General features: G+C 44.3%; 1 protein-coding gene across 4 annotated transcripts in view; it reads left to right on the top strand.

Moving 5' to 3' along the window:
- vti1a (vesicle transport through interaction with t-SNAREs 1A) overlaps window positions 1-14871 on the top strand; it is a 104455-nt gene extending 89584 nt beyond the window's left edge. For 3 of the 4 annotated variants that reach the window (XM_020083232.2, XM_020083235.2, XM_020083231.2), the window contains one exon: window positions 13453-14871. In XM_020083232.2, the coding sequence (XP_019938791.1) occupies window positions 13453-13546 (94 nt within the window). In that variant the 3' untranslated portion in view covers window positions 13547-14871. The remainder of the gene's footprint in view (window positions 1-13452) is intronic. The other variant, XM_020083233.2, reaches the window with a different exon arrangement.
- Window positions 14872-17657: the final 2786 nt, after the last annotated feature.

Below are 17657 nucleotides of genomic sequence, written 5' to 3'. Positions count from 1 at the left end.
GGAGTTTAAATCTTTTTGAAAGTGCCAGTGTGCACAAGGTGTAAGTGAATAAATAGATAAATAACCAGCGGCCCTCATGGAACGAGCCCCGCTGGCCGTGGGCCAGACAGGTAATTCCTCCAGCATAGCTTTGGAAGGGCCACAGCAAGCCAAGCCTGCCTTAGCAGTCAGACTGTCTGCACATTTCTGCCACTGATGGCATACCAGGGGCGCCATTTTCCTCTCTGAGACAGACAAGCCGGAGGATCTGATTGGCCTTCCGCCAAAGCGCACTCACAAAGGATCCTTTGACAGCAGGTCAGTCGGTTAACCAAGCAGTAGGCAGAGGGAGAGAGGGATAAGCCAGAAAAAAAAAAAACTCTTTTTCACCTCTTCACCCCTGAGCTTCATTATTAAAGAGGTTCTTCACAATAAAAAAGACACAGTCTTTTGTTTGAAAAATATTTGATATGCATCTGTAAGTTTTGTTCTTAGGGAAGAGGACACATGGAAAGTAGTGAAGGTAAATGAAGGTATACCAGCCTCACAACCATAGTCTGAGCATCAGCTCGTGAGTAAACATGACCTTGGCTTGTTTGTTTTATGTGTGGGCCGACTTCCTTACGGCCTCGTGTAGACATCCAGCTCTGGCAGAAATGAGCCGCACGTATGTAAAATGATCACTTCCTTGAACTGACATTAATTTGTTATACCTCCATGACTTGTAATTAAAGGTAATTAGCTAATAGAGGCAACTTTACTAAACTGTATGATTAAAATAAAGTGTTTGTATTCTGTGGCAGTATTATCTTTTTCACAATCTTATTTTTGCCACAATTAGTGGTTTGAGATTTACGAAGCAAATCTTTTGGCGTTAGCCAGAATCTAACGCATTAATATTAAGTCTGCAAGATAAATACGTGCTCAGCCATTAGCTTATCCTTGTTATGATGTTGATGGAGCCTCACATCTTATATTTTCATCATAAAGCTGTGTAGGAGCTGACACAGTAGCGTTAAATAGCTGCTGATGTTCTCCTGTGTGCTCCCGTGCTCATTATCTCTCCAGTCCAGGCCTTGCGTCTCAGCTTTCTCCTGCCGCCCATCTCCTCCCCTGTGTACCAGCCGCTTTGCATACGACTGATGTTTAAATGCTGCATTGTTAACTGACGTGGGGTAGCCCTTTGCTGACCCGGGAGGTATTTGCTCGTTTGATCATGGGGCAGCAGTTTTAATGTATCGAAGCAGTGCCGCTCCATAAAGCCCCCAGTATAAGTGGAGATGGAGGGCAAAGGCAGGACGAGGGATCCATTGGTTGTAGGCCTGACAGTACAGAAGGAAGGTGATTATTAGACTGTTGGTCAGCAAGGCCGGAGGGGACACTGCTGACCCTGCACTTCCACTTATGCTGTGATGGTGGGTGTTGGTATTTCAGGGGGATTTCTTGCGGGGGTTGTGGCAAAGACAGAGAACAGGGCTCCATTGATGAGAATATTCCCATCACAGTGTGTTTTTTTTAATAATGTCTGAATATGTGCATTGAAGTTCAAGCATTTGTCTCAGGCCTTCTTTTTTATTGTTTATCCTCCTGTTTTACATCTAAGGCCAAAAGTTTTGTTCGATAACTTACTCAAAAAGTTATTTGCTGAAAAGAGTTTCAGCTATTGACGTTTGCAGTCAGATATTAGTTCTTGGCCTTAGTTTGCCACAAAGACTGGAAGAAGCTACCTGAAAGCTTAGAAAGCTGCCTCTCTTTCTCATCTGTGTCACTGGGCACAGGAATCCCACTTTACCCGCTGACAGCACAAAAGAAAGGAGTGTCGAGAAAGAGGAAAAACAATGACACAAACAGTGTACAAGTTTGTCTTTAAGCCAAGGGACATGTGTACCAAGACCCTGCTTGTGCTGAAGCTAACCAGACTCTGGCCCCTCAAAAGGAAAATATTGAACACCCATACACCCCTCTAGCCCTTCCTTACCCTTCTTTGGCCTTTTCTTCTGTTTGCGTCCTCTCCTTTCCTCTTTGGTTCTTTTCTTCTGGAAGTGTCTTAGAGCAGCAGTGACCACAGACACCAGGGGGAAGAAAACAGTAAGGAAACCCACTTCGCTCCACTAGATCTTTAATATTTAATGGGCAGTTCCCCCATGAATTTCCCATAGCCTTCCATTGGGGGCCTGCAATGTACAGAACGCAAGGATAGAGGAAGACACCATTCAAAGGACTCGCTGTAGCATCAGCACCACTGTGACCAGGTGCATCAGTTTGACCACGAAACAACAACATGATTATGTTTATGGGGCATCCAGTGTCAAAAGTCCTTCGAGGTTTACAACAGCGAGCTTGTTATTGTCATTAAGCACATTTGACCGTTTTTGAAATAGGTTTACCTTTAAATTCCCCTCTGATTAATTATGTTAACACGCTCCAGATTAACTCCCTCCTCCTATATCTGTGTCAAGCACTGCGGATCCTCCCGAGAATCTCACAACTGGATTCTGCAAATATGGATTGGCTCTTGCATTTCGAGAAGTCCCAAAGCAGCCACGATGCCCCTTGACTTGTGAACCGCAGTTCACACGAAAGCAGAGGTGAAGCAGCAATCTGCATCTCTCATGGTGCCTCACGCCCACGCCGCTGCCGAGAAAGAGAGAGAGAATGCCACATGAGTTTATGTCTGGCAGTGGAAGGGAAAAAAATAAATTGAAGGAGAATTCTGAGTCGATTAACTTGGGCTGTCATCGTCAGCCCTCAAAGTTCCTCTTCTTCTCCTTCTGTTGCCCCCTATCTCCTCCCATTTTCTTGCTTCTTCACCTTCACCCACTTCACTCTCTTTTTTCTTTTTCAGAGTTTTTGCAGAATGCTGACCCTGCATGGCTGCAGGCCCTGATTAGCAAGGCTTCAGAGCCCAGAGTCTATTGATTGGGCCTCCAGAGTGCTAAGCAAATGTTGCGGGAGCAACAAGTCAATAACGCTGTTACTGCAACAATCACAGTCACACTGGTGGCTTCACCCCCACACATTCCCAATGGTTATTTTATATGGGCTGTGGAAATGGGGGAGTTTTGGGGGTGAGGAAGGTAATCATGATCGTGTCACTCACGAGGACTGGGTGTGAATCTTTTTCTCTTTCTTTTTCCATTTCCTCATAAATCATTATATTTCAGCTTTAACGTTATTTAATGGGTGATTTCTCTAAAGGAGAAGTTTATTCTAAACCAGTATCTAACTTCCTTTTCTCTGCTCCCCCAGCCTGAGCCCTCGTTTCTGTCTCTCTCAGACTGCCTCAGCGTAGACATAGGTTCTAGGGAAGCTAGTCTGCAAATTTAATGGAACAGCATGGATTATTTAGACTGACTAAAGCCTCCCTTGTAGTGTCAAATGGGGGGTTGTGGGATGACATTATACCCCTTAATTCTCTCCCTCTCCCAGTCTCCTGCTCGTTCTCTTTCCTTCTGCTCTGCTGGTGGACCTGATGGTTTACATGATCCGTGATTGTCTCGCATGTTATTTCACAGCAGTTTGCCAGACACTCTTGTAGTCATCACACATTTTACTCAACACTTGCTTGATACTCCAGTAAAGTCTTGCATGCATGCATGAATGCTTGGATGGTAGCTTCATACCTGCAGGACAGAGCAAAGTGCAACAGTATCTTACGGTCAAGTTCAAGAAACAGCTGGCTCTCTCTGCTCGCCTGTAGCCCTGACATTGAAACCAGGCTTGGTTAGTCTGCAGTCTGTCCCCACTGACATGTAAACACAACCTTTAACCTTTGGATACCAACAAAGGAAACAAGTGTGAGCTGCTTCCTAGAATTTTGGACTCACTTCTGTCCCGCAGATGTCAAAATGAAAAGAGTTCAGCCCCCCACTTAAATCCTAATTTTTTAGAAATCTGTTGCTGTCATGTGCCTGATTGGATTACCTCACTGTTAAAGGTTTTCTGCACTACACACTGAAAGAATCTGGTCATCAATCAAGCTGCATGTTCCACATGGACCACACAGTCACCTTTGTGTGTTTTCAAAAGCGACCTTATTTTGACCCAGCATAGCATTCAGTTGTCCATTTTACACAGCTTCTCATTACTTAAAATCCAGGTTCTTATAACCAGCTTGGTGGATTTGAAAAGGAAGAAGTTGAGATTTGTTCTTCATGAAAGGCCGATATCACAACATCATCTGTATCTGTGTACACACAGGATGCAAAACTAAAACCACGCGGGACTTGAAGAAAAATATTTGGAGAGGCGACTTAAAATGGCAAACAAACACCATGTGGAGGAGCTTCCCTACCAGTTAATAAAAAGAGTCAGACATAAACACTAATATCCTCCGTGCTTCTTTGTCGTGGAATCCTAAACAAACGTTTTTTATAAAGCATCCATCTCATAAATGGTTTCAATCTGAGCAGAAACAAAGTTCTTGTGAAGATAAAAGCTTTGATTCCAACTTAACTGAGAGGCATGACGAGATATCTGCGCTGTTCTTTTACGATTCATGCCTTTCTGTAAAAACTCAAAAAATGACTTTTCACTGTTGAGAATACTTTTATATTTTGAATCTAAACATTCCATCAGTGAGCGTAAAGACGTTTGGTGTCAGACTGTGGATGTGTTACTCCCGGCCTCCTTGACACAAGCTGAAAGTTCAGAAAACTGTATGTATAGTAATGTATTTTTCTCCTCTACTGTGTCAGTATGTTGCGTCAGTAACAAATCATGCACAAACTATCAACCCTTGCTTCAGGTGTCCAGTGGTCCCTAAACACCGCAGTCCACTATTCTTTCTATTTTTTTTCCTTCCTCCTTTTCTTTCTCTCACAAGCACTAGTGCACACAAGTGATTTATGTGCTTTAATGAGATTTCAATACTGAACAAACAATAAAAATTTATGGACATCATAGTTTTGGAGGCCTGCAGCTCTAATGGCTAATGTTACGCCCTTTTTCACCAGGGCCAGTAATCGGATCTGCAGCTGGCCCCTGGCCCTCGCAGAATGTATAACAAGGGGGATTTTGTGTTTTGGGAAAATCTTAGCAGAAAGGAGAAATTGTGAGGAATGTCAGCTATGTAACAGGAATATTGCATCTGTGCATTCTGTAATCCCCAAGTCAAGTTGTTGTCGAATAGAGAACCTGTCAGTTACACTTTAATGTCTTCAGCAGTGGAGTCCGAAGATACTGTGAGCCGTCTGCAAACCCAGCAGCAAACACTGGTTTGTTCACACCAGTAATGGATATGGATTTCCTTTCCATCCCAGGAAAACTTGACAATGACCATAACAGAGTTGCCACGGGATCTTCATCCCGCTGTCGTTTAGCTCACATGACAAAATCCTGCTCCTTTTGTGCTGAGGCCAGTGAGTTCAGTTTTTAACACTTCAACTGCAAAATAATCCTTCACAGAACACTTGAAGCTCTTCAGCGTAACTACCTCCACTACAGGTTGTGTTTTCATAAGCATTTGTTTGTTTCTTGGAAGCTTAGAGCGAAACATATTGGATAGATTACCACGAAAAACATTTGTTGCAGATTCGGATTAGGATTAGTTTTCTGTGAGGATTGAATTTTTTGATGTTTTCACCAATTTTCATGCAGAGAATAATGCATGAATCTCGATGAAAAGAAATCAGGCTTATGTAAGGGGGCTGTTGGCCTTGGCAGAGGTATGAGCGCTACTGAGTGCAATTCTAGTAAGTAATTATATTCTTATACAACAACCTTGCATCAGTAAAAACCCATTCTTGTTTGTGGACTTGGCGCAGTTACTTGCCACCGGATTGCAATGATAAGGAATTATTCGTAATTGGTCAAATATTTAAAATCATCAAATTTTTCATTGTAGGATTCTAAGCCTTGAGATCCAGGACACAAGAACCTGACGTGGTCAAAGAAGTCAGAGCCTTCCGATTATAATTCAGGGCTGTTGACGTTCTCCTGTAGACTACAAACTAGTAGGAGAAAGCACAGGGGGCAAACATTGGGGGAAAAAAATGTTTTGTATATCAGTTCACCGAGAGCAAGAAAAGGGAGAAATTTGAGTTGAGGAAAAAAAAAAGAAAAAAGATGAGTGGAATATAAGCAATGTAAGACCAGAATGTATGAATACGGGGACAAAAAGTGGACACACAGGAGGATAGAGACAGAGAGAGAGGGAGGTGAGTGAAGGGGAGGGTTGAGGCAGGGGAATGATCTGTGTATGTATGGAGCTCACAAAGCCACCTGTACATCACACCGTGATGAGGAGAAGCTGCAGCAGCTACCTGAAAATTGCTGCCGGCAAAGAAAAAAAAAAGTTCTTAAAAATTCCACACACAGTTGCAATGTGTTCTCTCTTTCTCTTTCTCCTTCACCCACTCGGCCTATTTTCCATTTCCCTCTACATCTCATTTTCTCTCTCCATCCTTCTTTTCATCCCTCACATACTGTTGCATATACACCTTCCTCTCCTCCCACGCTCCTTCCTACCTCCCTCTCTTCTGTTCTCTCTCCTCTCACTCTTCCTCTGCCCTCCCTTCCTTACTCCTTCAATACTTTTCCGGGAAAGAACTGGGTCCCAGTCTAGGCTGCAGCTGGCCAGGGTTGTTGGCCGCCAAATAAAAAATGGATGAACTCGTAGAGCCCTGGTGCCCCTCTCCTGCATCAAGTTGGTGGAAAGAGAATCAGGCGGACATGAAATACCTTGCTCAGACCACGTCCTCCAAATAAAAACCTGTCCATCTTTTATGTCAGTTTTCTCACTTGTGAAAAAATCGTTTTCGTCAATACGGATACAAAAAAAAGTCAGCGATGCGTTTCAGGGATCAATAATCTCAACAAGAAAACGTATCAAAGCAAAGCTTGATCGATTACAAGATTTAAAACAACATTCAATTTAGAAAGAAGTTTAATATTTTGATAAAATAAAAAAAATGAATTTGTTCAGTCTGTATGTTGAATGAATGTACAGCACGTTTTAGTGGCTCCATAATAGATTTAAAGCCCAATTTTTTGGGATTAAGGTTAATTTTCCTCCTAAATGAAAGGTTTTAAAGCAAAACTGATCAGTTTATCAATGAACAGAAAGTGGATTTCAATATCACAATTCACCAATCGTGACATTGAATTGCATTTAAACAAACCTTTTACACCAGCAACAAATATCAAGAACCAGAAATGACCACAGATCTTTGTCTGTGTATTAAAAAGACCTGTCAGTCAGTCTTTAGAAGGCTCTCGTCTTTTGTTTTGTTTTTTGTGTCAAACTTTACAATTAGATCTCTAACATTAATCTATATAATCTGTATAATATCATGCTATTGTACATGGTTAGTAATGGGCTATTTATCTTAAGTGCACAGTGAGTGTGTGAGTGCGCTCTTAAATATTGTTTTTCTTTGGGGAATTACATGATGTTGGGGACTTCTAATTACAGTTAACGGCTTGCAATTATAGACCCACTCCGTGTGTGTGTGTGTGTGTGTCTGTATGTTTTTAAAAGAAGTCATAATTTATCTTGAACACACCCTTGGGGGCAATAGGCATCAAATCTCTCCAGCAAACAGGTCAATTCATTATGTCTGCGGCGCAACATGAACCCCACCTGATTGTTCTGGATTGTTCTTCCTTGTTTCGTTCACTTGACTGAAGCGTCGCACGTTTCTCACCTTTCTTCAGTCGAGATGGATTGATCGCAGACGCATCTCCACCCTTTATTTGTCGTGTGTGCGAGCCCAGACAATACGTGTGTTGTGTGTGTGTTAGTGTGTGTGTGTGTGTGTGTGTGTGTGTGTGTGTGTGTGTGTGTGTGCACGTGCTTCCACAATTAAACATTTATTTGTATTAGTTTGTGATAACACGTCCATGCATTAGTTAGAACTTACCCCCACCAGCGTTCCGCCTTCTTGTCCATCACTCAAACCATTTGTGAACACATTGATCCTTCCCTCCCTCCTCCTCCCTCCTCCTCCCCCTCCTCCCCTCCTCCCATCCCATGCTGTATATTCCCAGGGTTTGGAGGGAGGAGAGCCAGAATGGCTCAGACAGCCATTGATTTTTATTTTATTGGTCTACTAGTGAAAAGAAGAGGAATAGGGGAGGGCCTGGGAGATGCAACTCTGCTGCTAAGTTTGTTCTTTGTGGAGTGTCGAGTGTGTGTGTGTTTGTGTGCGTGTTTGTGTGTGTGTTTGTGTTTAGGTGGGTTGGGCCTATCTGCCTATGTCTGTCTGACTGAGACTGTTTTTGTTTTGGGGTAGGGGGTGTTATCTGTCTGTCTGAAAGGTGTGTCTATTCGTCTGTGTGCATGTCCAGCCACCTCTGAGAGCCATCAAAAGCTTTGTTGTGCGTGTGTGTGTCTGTGTGCCCACCCTCTTGAGTGTTGTGTGGGCACAGACATGTGTATCATTGAAAGGACTGGGGAATCTGGGACACTGATGGAACTGGCGCTAGGGACCCGAACCCCAACACACACACACACACTCACACACACACACACACACACACACACACACACACACACACACACACACACACACACACACACACACACACACAGCTGAGGTGTATCCCGGTGCTCATTAGAGCCGGTAATAAGGCTGTGCGGCTGGAAGAGGAGGGAAAAAACAGGGAGAGGAAGAGAGCGAGGGAGGGAGGAAGAGGGTGGGAAGGGAGAAAAAGAGAAAAAAAATGGGAGATTTTAAATTTTAATAACACTGGTACGATTTTGTAAATCTTTCCTGACAGAAAAGTCCTCATTATTTTCATCTGTCTCCAAGGAGCCTCTCCTGCAGCTCTGCCTCCCCGTGGTAAATGGACTTCTCTCTCCTTTCCTCACTTTCCCTCTGTTTCTCTTCACCTCTCTATTTCTGTCCCTCCACTCTTTCTCTCTTGTTTTTCACTCTCAAGCTGCTTTATTGTCCATTTCCGTCCTTCCTGTGTGCTTTATTGTTTTGCTCTCCTTTTGCACTCGTCATTTTGACACACTCCCTCCGTCTCTCTCCCTCCCTCTCTCTCTAACATTAATGCTGATATCTGTGTATTTCCATGGAGTAAGGTGTGAGCTGACTGGCTGCATGCAATGAAGGAATATCAGGAGCCAATGGAATGACCAGTATTATATACTGTTATTGGCTGGCGTCTTAGTTACAGTTACACTTGGTCTGTCTTCATGTTTTATAGTTTTTTTTCGTGGGGGGGGCAAAGACAGAAAATACTTGATAATAATATCATGGTGGGGAGCAGGGTAAAGGTAAGCCTTCTCAAACTCAGTGTGTGTATGAGTGTGTATATGTGGGTCAGCATGTATGTGTGCACCCTTGTACGTGCGCTGTGTGCATCACTTACACACACGCCTCACCCCCACCCCCCCCCCCACCTCTATGTCAAGTGTCAAAGCTGGAGGATGGATCCGGTTTGATAAGTTCTGTTCTGTCTGGCCACGTGTCAGGACGGGATCAACCATACGGCAGAGGAAAACCATGTTCTTCACTCTCCTACCTCCCAATTTTGGTTTTTATTATGGTTTTCGGGGGGGGGGGGGGGCTGCTTCTGTTTTGAGAGAAATTTTAATGGAGGTTAAAAAGACTTAAAGTTTAGAAGCTAAGTTCATAGTGAAGTGCTTTGCTGATCAAGATTAAATCTACAAGTCTCAGGATGTAGATGAGGATTGTGAAAATGATCCGTCCTCTGATTGTTTCTTCTTTTTCTTTTTATAAACACCGGTTGTTACAAGCGACCAAATAGTAAAACAATATTGGTAAGACTTTGCGTGATGGGATTCTAATAGAAAAAGAATAAATGGGACACCCACATACTACGGCTTGAGTCCATGTGTTTGGTTTTGTCCCGTCCCTTTGCTGCGTGTCCTCCTCCATCCTCTCTCCACATTTCATGCTAACTGTCCTGTCACTCAAGGCAAAATGCCTCCAAAAATGTCTTTAAAAGAGAAAAAGAATAATGTCCCAGCCGACCTGTGATGTAACACAGGTAGTGCCTCTGCAGCCTCCTCACCTCTGTGGTGGTTAAAGGTTAATAAGGTTAATCATTGATCACCACTGTCTCCTCCTCAAGCTGTCAGAGGAAAAGACTGTGGCTATATACAGTGTCACAGACGCTATATTCTTTAATGGATTTTTGCATTGCTGCTGTGAATTATGACTGTACCCCCCCCACCCCTCCCCTGCCAGTACAGGACTGCAGGTCCTGTGGTCAAAGGTGGTTCATGAACGTCTCATGATCAAGCTGCGGTTTGACTTGAATTATCACGAGCATTAGAAAACAGTTGTGCGAGGCTGTGATTATTGGCTTAGTCTCCATACTCGGTTTCTCACAGTGATTTAAATCACACAGCTGGTGGAGTGAAAGACCTACTTTGAGTTGTGGCAAGATTGAGTTTGACCTTAATTTATTTTGCAGAGTTTAGTTACTTTGGCAGCTTAAAGATATAATATGAAACAACTCTTCATTAAAACGTCTAAAAACAACTAGACCTATTTTAAATGTTTTGTTGACTTACAATATTCAGAATGTTTCTAACAGTCCCCAATTAAATTGAAGGTGTTTCAGTTTGGTCGCCTTTTAATTGCATCATATCTGATTGGCCTGTGGCTGAGCCCGTCTCTGCTAAAATGTCCGGGGCATTGTTTTGTTTGTATTGGTCACTCGTAATGGATCACGATTAATCATTGCCATTTGCTGCGTGACATGAATAAAACTTTAATACCATACCTCCTCATCCGTGAACTTGATTTCCGCCTGAGTGGCATCAGGGAGATATTCATTGGCAACGCCGGCGAAGACAACAACTCCCATGATCCCATGGTGCTTCGCGACATCATCAAACTAGTTCTGTTATTATTGTTTTTGATTGAGACACCTCCAGTGGCCAAAGTTAAATTTGTTACATTTCCTGTTATTGCCACAAATAACAGTTTAGGTCAAAATGAGTTTGAAAACACGTGTCCCCTGAGGGAATAGTTCTTAAATAGCCGGACTGTCGTGTTCCTCTGCTTTCAACACTTAATTGTTTGAAGTCGCTCAGTGTTGTTTGCAACCAAATCAGACTCCTTTAATGAATGCTATTATTACAGAACTGAACCCCCCTCTCTCTGTTCACACCCCAGCTCCTCATCCAAGAGGCTAAACTAGCTTCCTGTTCATTTCTTCACCCCCCCGCCCCACAAACACACACACACACACACACACACACACACACACACACACACACACACACACACAGGCCTCTGGTCGTCCTCCCCTCTTTTCCCCAGCTGTAAAATTAACAAACAACACAAGGCGATCTGGATTCTCCCAACACACTTAGACACCTCCTCTGGGTATTTGGCTGGGATAAATAATCATTCTAAATAATGAATGTCAATTAATAGGGGGAGATGTGGCCTTGCTAAGTACGCTCTGATTAGTGTTTCAGAGGGATCTCCTCCCCAGCTGGATCCAGCCAATCATCACAGCCTCATCCGAACACCGGGATCATCCCGGCCTATCAAAGCATCCCAGGCTCTTACCGTAACATAGACACGAGGGCATTTTGCAGCTTATTTTTGTTATTCTTTTATTGTTTTATCTTTTTAATGTTATTTTCACGGGTGAGACATTCACCAGGATGAAGACAGGACCTGTAGCAACACAGTATTAAAATGCCATAACTGGTGCATGTGTTGTACAAGACTTTCACTGTATACACGCATGACAATTTCATGGTAATGTATGCATTTATTCAAGGATAAACTGTCTAGTTATAAAGCAGCACTGCACACAAACAGTAGCTGTGATTAGCTCTCTGGTGTTATCCAGTGAGAGCGTCACCGTACGTCAGGAAAACGCCAGCGTTGTGTTCCTGAGAAGACGTTCATGTGAGACTAGAGATGGTCATCTCAGTAATTAGAGATGGAAACCGTTCAACTAACCATCAGAAATTTTACCACAATGAACCATGAAACTGTTTTCCTCTGCGTGAAACAAGTGATTGTTTATATTTTTTCATAGATTTTAACACTATGGTCTGAAAGTGATAAACAGTGGTAGTGGTAGTATTCCGCTGCTCACTAACATCGCACTTTTGTCTCCAATGGGAATGGAGTAAATCGGCATCAATCGGTCAAACGACTCTGAATTATGGCACCTGGGTGAACGTGCTAATTTGGCAAGACAGCGATGAGAGGGAGCTCCTAGTTGTTGGTTCGTGTTTGACATCGACCAGGGTTTAAAAAGCAGAAAGGTGGCTGGAGAGTCTGTTGTGATACAGATCGACTGTGCCGCTGTAACATTTTGTCGTTGTTGCCTCTATCGCAGTGGGCTTTAGACCGAGTGGCCCGTTGAGTCCACTGCAGGAGTGAGTTGGTGGCCTGGACACGGCTGTGAGCTGTACTGGTGTGTCAGACTTTAGAGGGTAGCAGGGTGACTGAGCAACCAGCCAGTCCCCCCACCACCACCACCTCCTCCCCAGTGATAAATGGCCACAGCATGGGCTATTCATCTCCTGCTTAGAGAGGTGGACAGTGCCCCCCCGCCACCTCCTCGGCCTCTCCTCCACCCCTCCACATGTCAGCAAATGTGATAATTCTCTCATTTGTCAGGAGCAGCGGAGGGTTCGTGAGTTGGTGTGTGTGTGTGTGTACGAACTCTGGAGGATTGTGGGTGGGGGGTGGGGGGGGGTGAGTTGCTCAAGCACCCAGTTCTCTCCTCTGCTCCCAGCTTTGTGTTTTTTTGGTTCAAAGCCCCCTCTTGTCAAGTTTACTTAGGTCACAGTGGGAAAATTTAAATGTGCAAAAGAGTGAGTCGTTTTATGGCAAATTCCATCAGTAATTCACTGATTTTATTACCTCCAGGAAACTACTGAGCCACTTTTTCCACTTTATTGTGCAAATAAAATTTTAGAGCCTGTCTGCAATGTGTGTGTGTGTGTGTGTGTGTGTGTGTGTGTGTGTCATACTTGTTTGGAAGTGTTTTGCCATGTTCATATGTGTGCGAACGTCAGTATGAAATTTTACTGCTCCTGCTACAAGTGTGTGTGCAAGTCCGAAATAATTTGTGAGACGTTTTCCAACAGGCCTTTGCAAACACTATGCAGTTTTGGAAATAGCATCGTATAGTTTGTGTGTGTGTGTGTGTGTGTGTGTGTGTGTGTGTGTGTGTGTGTGTGTGTGTGTGTGTGTGTGTGTGTGTGTGTGTGTGTGTGTGTGTGTGTGTGTGTGTGTGTGTGTGTGTGTGTGTGTGTGTGTGTTCAACACTCCCCTGCCAATGCTTGTGTACTTGTAAATACCATGTATTCAGACCCCATGGTAGCTATTAAACATGATAAACCTGCAGTTGATGGCCGGTCATTTAGTTTGCACATAAACATGTGACTGTTTAACGTGTCCTGACTTTTTTTCTTGTAGACACAATATGACTTGTGTGAACCCGTTCCTGACATGTCTCCCTCTTTTCTTTCTTTCTTTCTCCCTCTCTCCTTCTCTTCTTTCTCTCTCTCTGCAGGATCATCCAGAACCGTGTCCTGATCTTCATCCTCGGAGCCATCATCCTTCTCACCATCATCCTGGCCATCTATTTCAATCTGCGAGGCCACTGATCTCTACACACACACACACACACACACGTACACACACACACCCCTCCTTCCCGACACAAATACAAACACACACACGCGTGATTAATAGCGACAAAAGCGTTGTTCTGCTGTAATTAGGACAAATGGTCCCCATGAATCACTGTTTCCAAAGCCTGACAGGGAGTTTTTTTTTTCCATCTCTTTCCTGTTCGATGGCCCCTCCTCTCTTTTCTTTCCCTCTCTTACCTTTTTTTTTCTGCCACTTTGCACTTCCCTTTCTTTCTTTTTTCCCCTCTGTCTTTTCACCTCTTCAGCTTTGTCCTCTCTCTGTCAGGCGTTCTCCTACATTTCCAGGGACAAGGATTTGGGGGCGGTGAGATGTTTTTATGATAGTTCATATTTTTCACCGTGTCATCCTCAGCTTAGTTTTGCGGCTCATCGTGTCCCGAGGTGAACGAGGCCTGGGGGAGTTTTTGTAACTCAAAACAGATTCAGATACCTAGATGTTTTTTTTCTGTGATCAGAGGTGGGTCAAGTGTTATTCAGAGTGTGTGTGTGTACAGACACAGAGAGAGGGAGGTATAAAAATGTGTTTGTTATTAACACCAACAGTAACACACATGATTCAGCTGTTCTTCATGTGGCCCAGCTCAGAGGACGGTGCCTTCAGATAAGATTTACTTCTCACACTCCTTTAAAAAGCTCGGCAGAGCCCGAAATAGATGAGTGGCGCTGCTTCACAAAGACGATGCACATGAAAAGGTCAGTTCACAGTTAAGGTGAAGGTTCATTTTTATTAAGAAAGAATTTGAATTATTTCTTTCAAGGATAGATGAACATTTCAAGAGTTTGCAGATTGAATTAACAAAATGATAATCTATAAAGTTTTAATAGAAGATAGAACTGTCACCAGTCTTTAAACATACGATACAGAGAAAGGTTTAAATGTCCATGATTCCCCTGCACGTCCCAAACCCAGATTTCCATTCTCATCCCTGCAGACTTTATAACATAACTTTCATTGTGGAGGATTATCTGCATCATACTGTTTGTACTAACATTTAAAACACCCATGTATAGTGTTTTGCTCTCAATACAAGTGATTCTATGACTATTTATTTATAAATGAGTTTACGATTAAGTCTCTGTGCTAGAACTGTATATTTGATCAAGTTTGTAGGTTTTCACAATTAACATTTTTTTCATTTTCATTCATTTTTTACGTTTTGTTTTTCCTGATTCAGTGATTAGACAAAATTCTGACTTCACACCAGGACCAACAAAATGTTTGGATTTGTTGTTTTTGCTCCTGTTCTGATAAATGGATCTAACTTGTTTTAGAACTACTTTTTTTGTTCCATATTTTTCTTGTCAACTTCTGACGACTGTGTCGCGGTCCTTGTTTCTCTGTTTATCTGTATCCTCACTGATGATGTGATACATTTGCAGGTGTTTGAAAAACATGTGCGAGTTTACCGCTGTTTAATTCTTCAGGGGAAAGCCATTCTTCAGGGGGTCTTGGAAAAATCTAAATTTAAGAGCATATTAGGAGATTTTTCTGAAGTCGAGACGCGTGAAGGTAACGGCGTGCACACTGCAAACACACCCACACTTACACACACAGGGAAGAGCGTTGGAGCGCGCACGTATCTCCTTTGGTCGGCGTGGCGGTTCCCAGCGAGGACATTTGCTATTCTGTTTTAGGGCCACGGTCTTCATTTTCGAAGATGCAGGGGCGTCTGGGGGGGAGCGAGGGTCCCCACCCCCAACGCGCGCAGCCCCCCCCCCCCCCCCCTCCCTCCTACCGACCACCATTTCACAGGCCCTCACCAGCCGCAGCGCCACAGTCTGCATCAAAGCCTCAAATTAATGGCCGACAAAATAGTGTGCCTCTGACCGTCCCATGCGGGGCCGACCCACCAAGAGTTATCATTAAAGTCAAGGAATGATGAAAAAAGGAAGGAGGAAAAAAAAAGAAAGGGGGAAGGGAAGAGGAAGGAAGTGAAGAAGGAAGCGTGGGGGTGGGGGGGGGGGGGGGATGAAATCCCTGGCAGTTTGACAAACCTCATCTGGTAATGACCCTCAGTGATTGTTTTTCACCCCGTGCACAGAGCGCGTGCATGTGTGCGTGTGCAGACTACCTATGTGCCGATGTGCTGTCTTCTCTTCCTCTCCCTCCCCATCCCTCTTTCTCCCCCCACTTCTCTCTACCTCTCCTGCCACCTTTTCTCCTCCTCCCTGTCCTCCCTTCCCCTCCCTACCTCCCAGCCTGTCAGATGAGCGGAGCGGTAGGTAGCGAGTGAGCGGTGGAAAGCAGCGTGGCGGCGGCTTCTATTTGAAGTTGTAATGGTGTCAAAAAGTCAGGGCTGACTGACAGACGTCAGTCCCACAGGGCCTCATTAAAAACAGACCCACTTGACAAGGAAATAATTGAGCGCCGGCGACAACTCAGGGGCCCCTCCGTGTTTTTAGATGTTTTTATTTTCTTTTCATTATTAGCACCGAGCTATTATGTTCATTAAGAAATGGCATTAAAACAAGTTTTTAAAAAGAGAGGAGAGGGGAGGGAGGGGCCGAGGGGGAGGCAGGATGTGTGGAGGTGGAGAGATAACGATTTGTTTAGAGCCCCCGTCCTGTTTTATTATTTAAACAGGGGTACTGTCATGTGATACCTTGGCAGACATCGGCTATCATCTGCCTCTCCTCCCTTTTTTCCCTCTTTTTCCCCTTTTACTCATCCCTTACTCCCCCCCCCCCAGCTTTTATCTTCCCCATCCTCTGTCCACCTTTCTCTTTCTCCACCTCCCCATCCTTCTCCCCTCGTGTCATCCCTTTCTTTCTCTCCCTCTGAGCGGCGGGTGTCGTCGGAATATGAACTAGATTATTCATCAGTGCCCCCACCACCCGTTCCCACCCCCATCCCCCCATTTGCTGATTTGGTTTTCGACAAGCGTCTCGCCGCAGAAGGCTGAGGATGAAAACTTGTCAAAAATAGGATATATCTTATTCCAAGGGGCAACAATAGCAGCAGGTACAGACACCTTTAATATTTAATTTAGACGGGTGTTAACCCTCCTTAAGTGACTGGAGCTGTGTCTTCCATGCAGACACCAGGAGAGAGACTCTAGAAAGAGGGAGGGGGAGAGCAATTAATTATTTGATGTCTGAAAAGTGATTGTGAAGCCCTCCCTGCCTCCTCCTGTTTGCCAGAGAAAGGATGGAGTCTTTGGGTGTCCCTGTTCATCTCCTACACCAACCACGTCCTCAGCCTGGCCGCCTCGCGAGGAGTCAAACATCTCAGCATTTAGATCCTCGCTCCGCTGCACCTCAACTTGATACAGCGAGTGATCGTATAGAAACGGTTTTTGGTCTCATCTGCGAAACTTATTTTCCAGAGGATTTATCTCTCTACACCGCCGACTTGCATCAGCCCATCTCGCCGTGGCGTCCCCTGGTGCCCGTGCTCGGCAGTCGTCCCTGTTCTCCCTGGTTCTTTCTAGAACATAAAAGTAAAGAAGGGGTTCTTCCACGAGGAACCTCTGTGATGCACCTCCATTACATAAAGCCTGATGTTTGTCAGCCATTTAGGACGACAAGGGATTGTGACAAGCGTCGTTTGAGCTGTCGGTCCCCCCGGTGCAGGGCGGGCCTTAAACGGGATAAACAGCTCCAGTGGTGGGATCACGACAGGAGGGTGGGCACTTTATCTCCAGGAGTGTCCATGATGCTTCAACACACACACACACTCGCTCTCTCTCACACACACACACACACATGTATATATATTAAATGAGCCCCCTGCAACAGCTACCCAAGAAAAACCCACAATGCCACTGTTTGAGAACTACAATGAATCTTCTACTGTTTGATTCAGCAGCCCCCCCCCCCCCCCCCCCCCCCCCATACATACACATGCTCCAGTGTACGGCTGTTAAAAGAGGAGCCATGTTCTCCTTTTGTACAAACCACCAGTCCTGGTAGAATGGCTTTCTTTCTCTCCTCATTTTTTTTATTTTTTTTTATCTCGTCTTTTCTTTTCGCACCCATCAGCGCCGTCGACCATTTTACTCGTGCTTGCGCCTCACAAAGAAATGACAATGCCCCCCATTATTTGAGGAAGTTACAGGGGCTG

The sequence above is a fragment of the Paralichthys olivaceus genome, chromosome 21 (assembly GCF_024713975.1).
Source record: "Paralichthys olivaceus isolate ysfri-2021 chromosome 21, ASM2471397v2, whole genome shotgun sequence".
Taxonomy (NCBI): Eukaryota; Metazoa; Chordata; class Actinopteri; order Pleuronectiformes; family Paralichthyidae; genus Paralichthys; species Paralichthys olivaceus.
The sequence above is the reverse complement of the archived record's forward strand: the minus strand, read 5'-3'. Positions and strand labels throughout refer to the sequence as shown.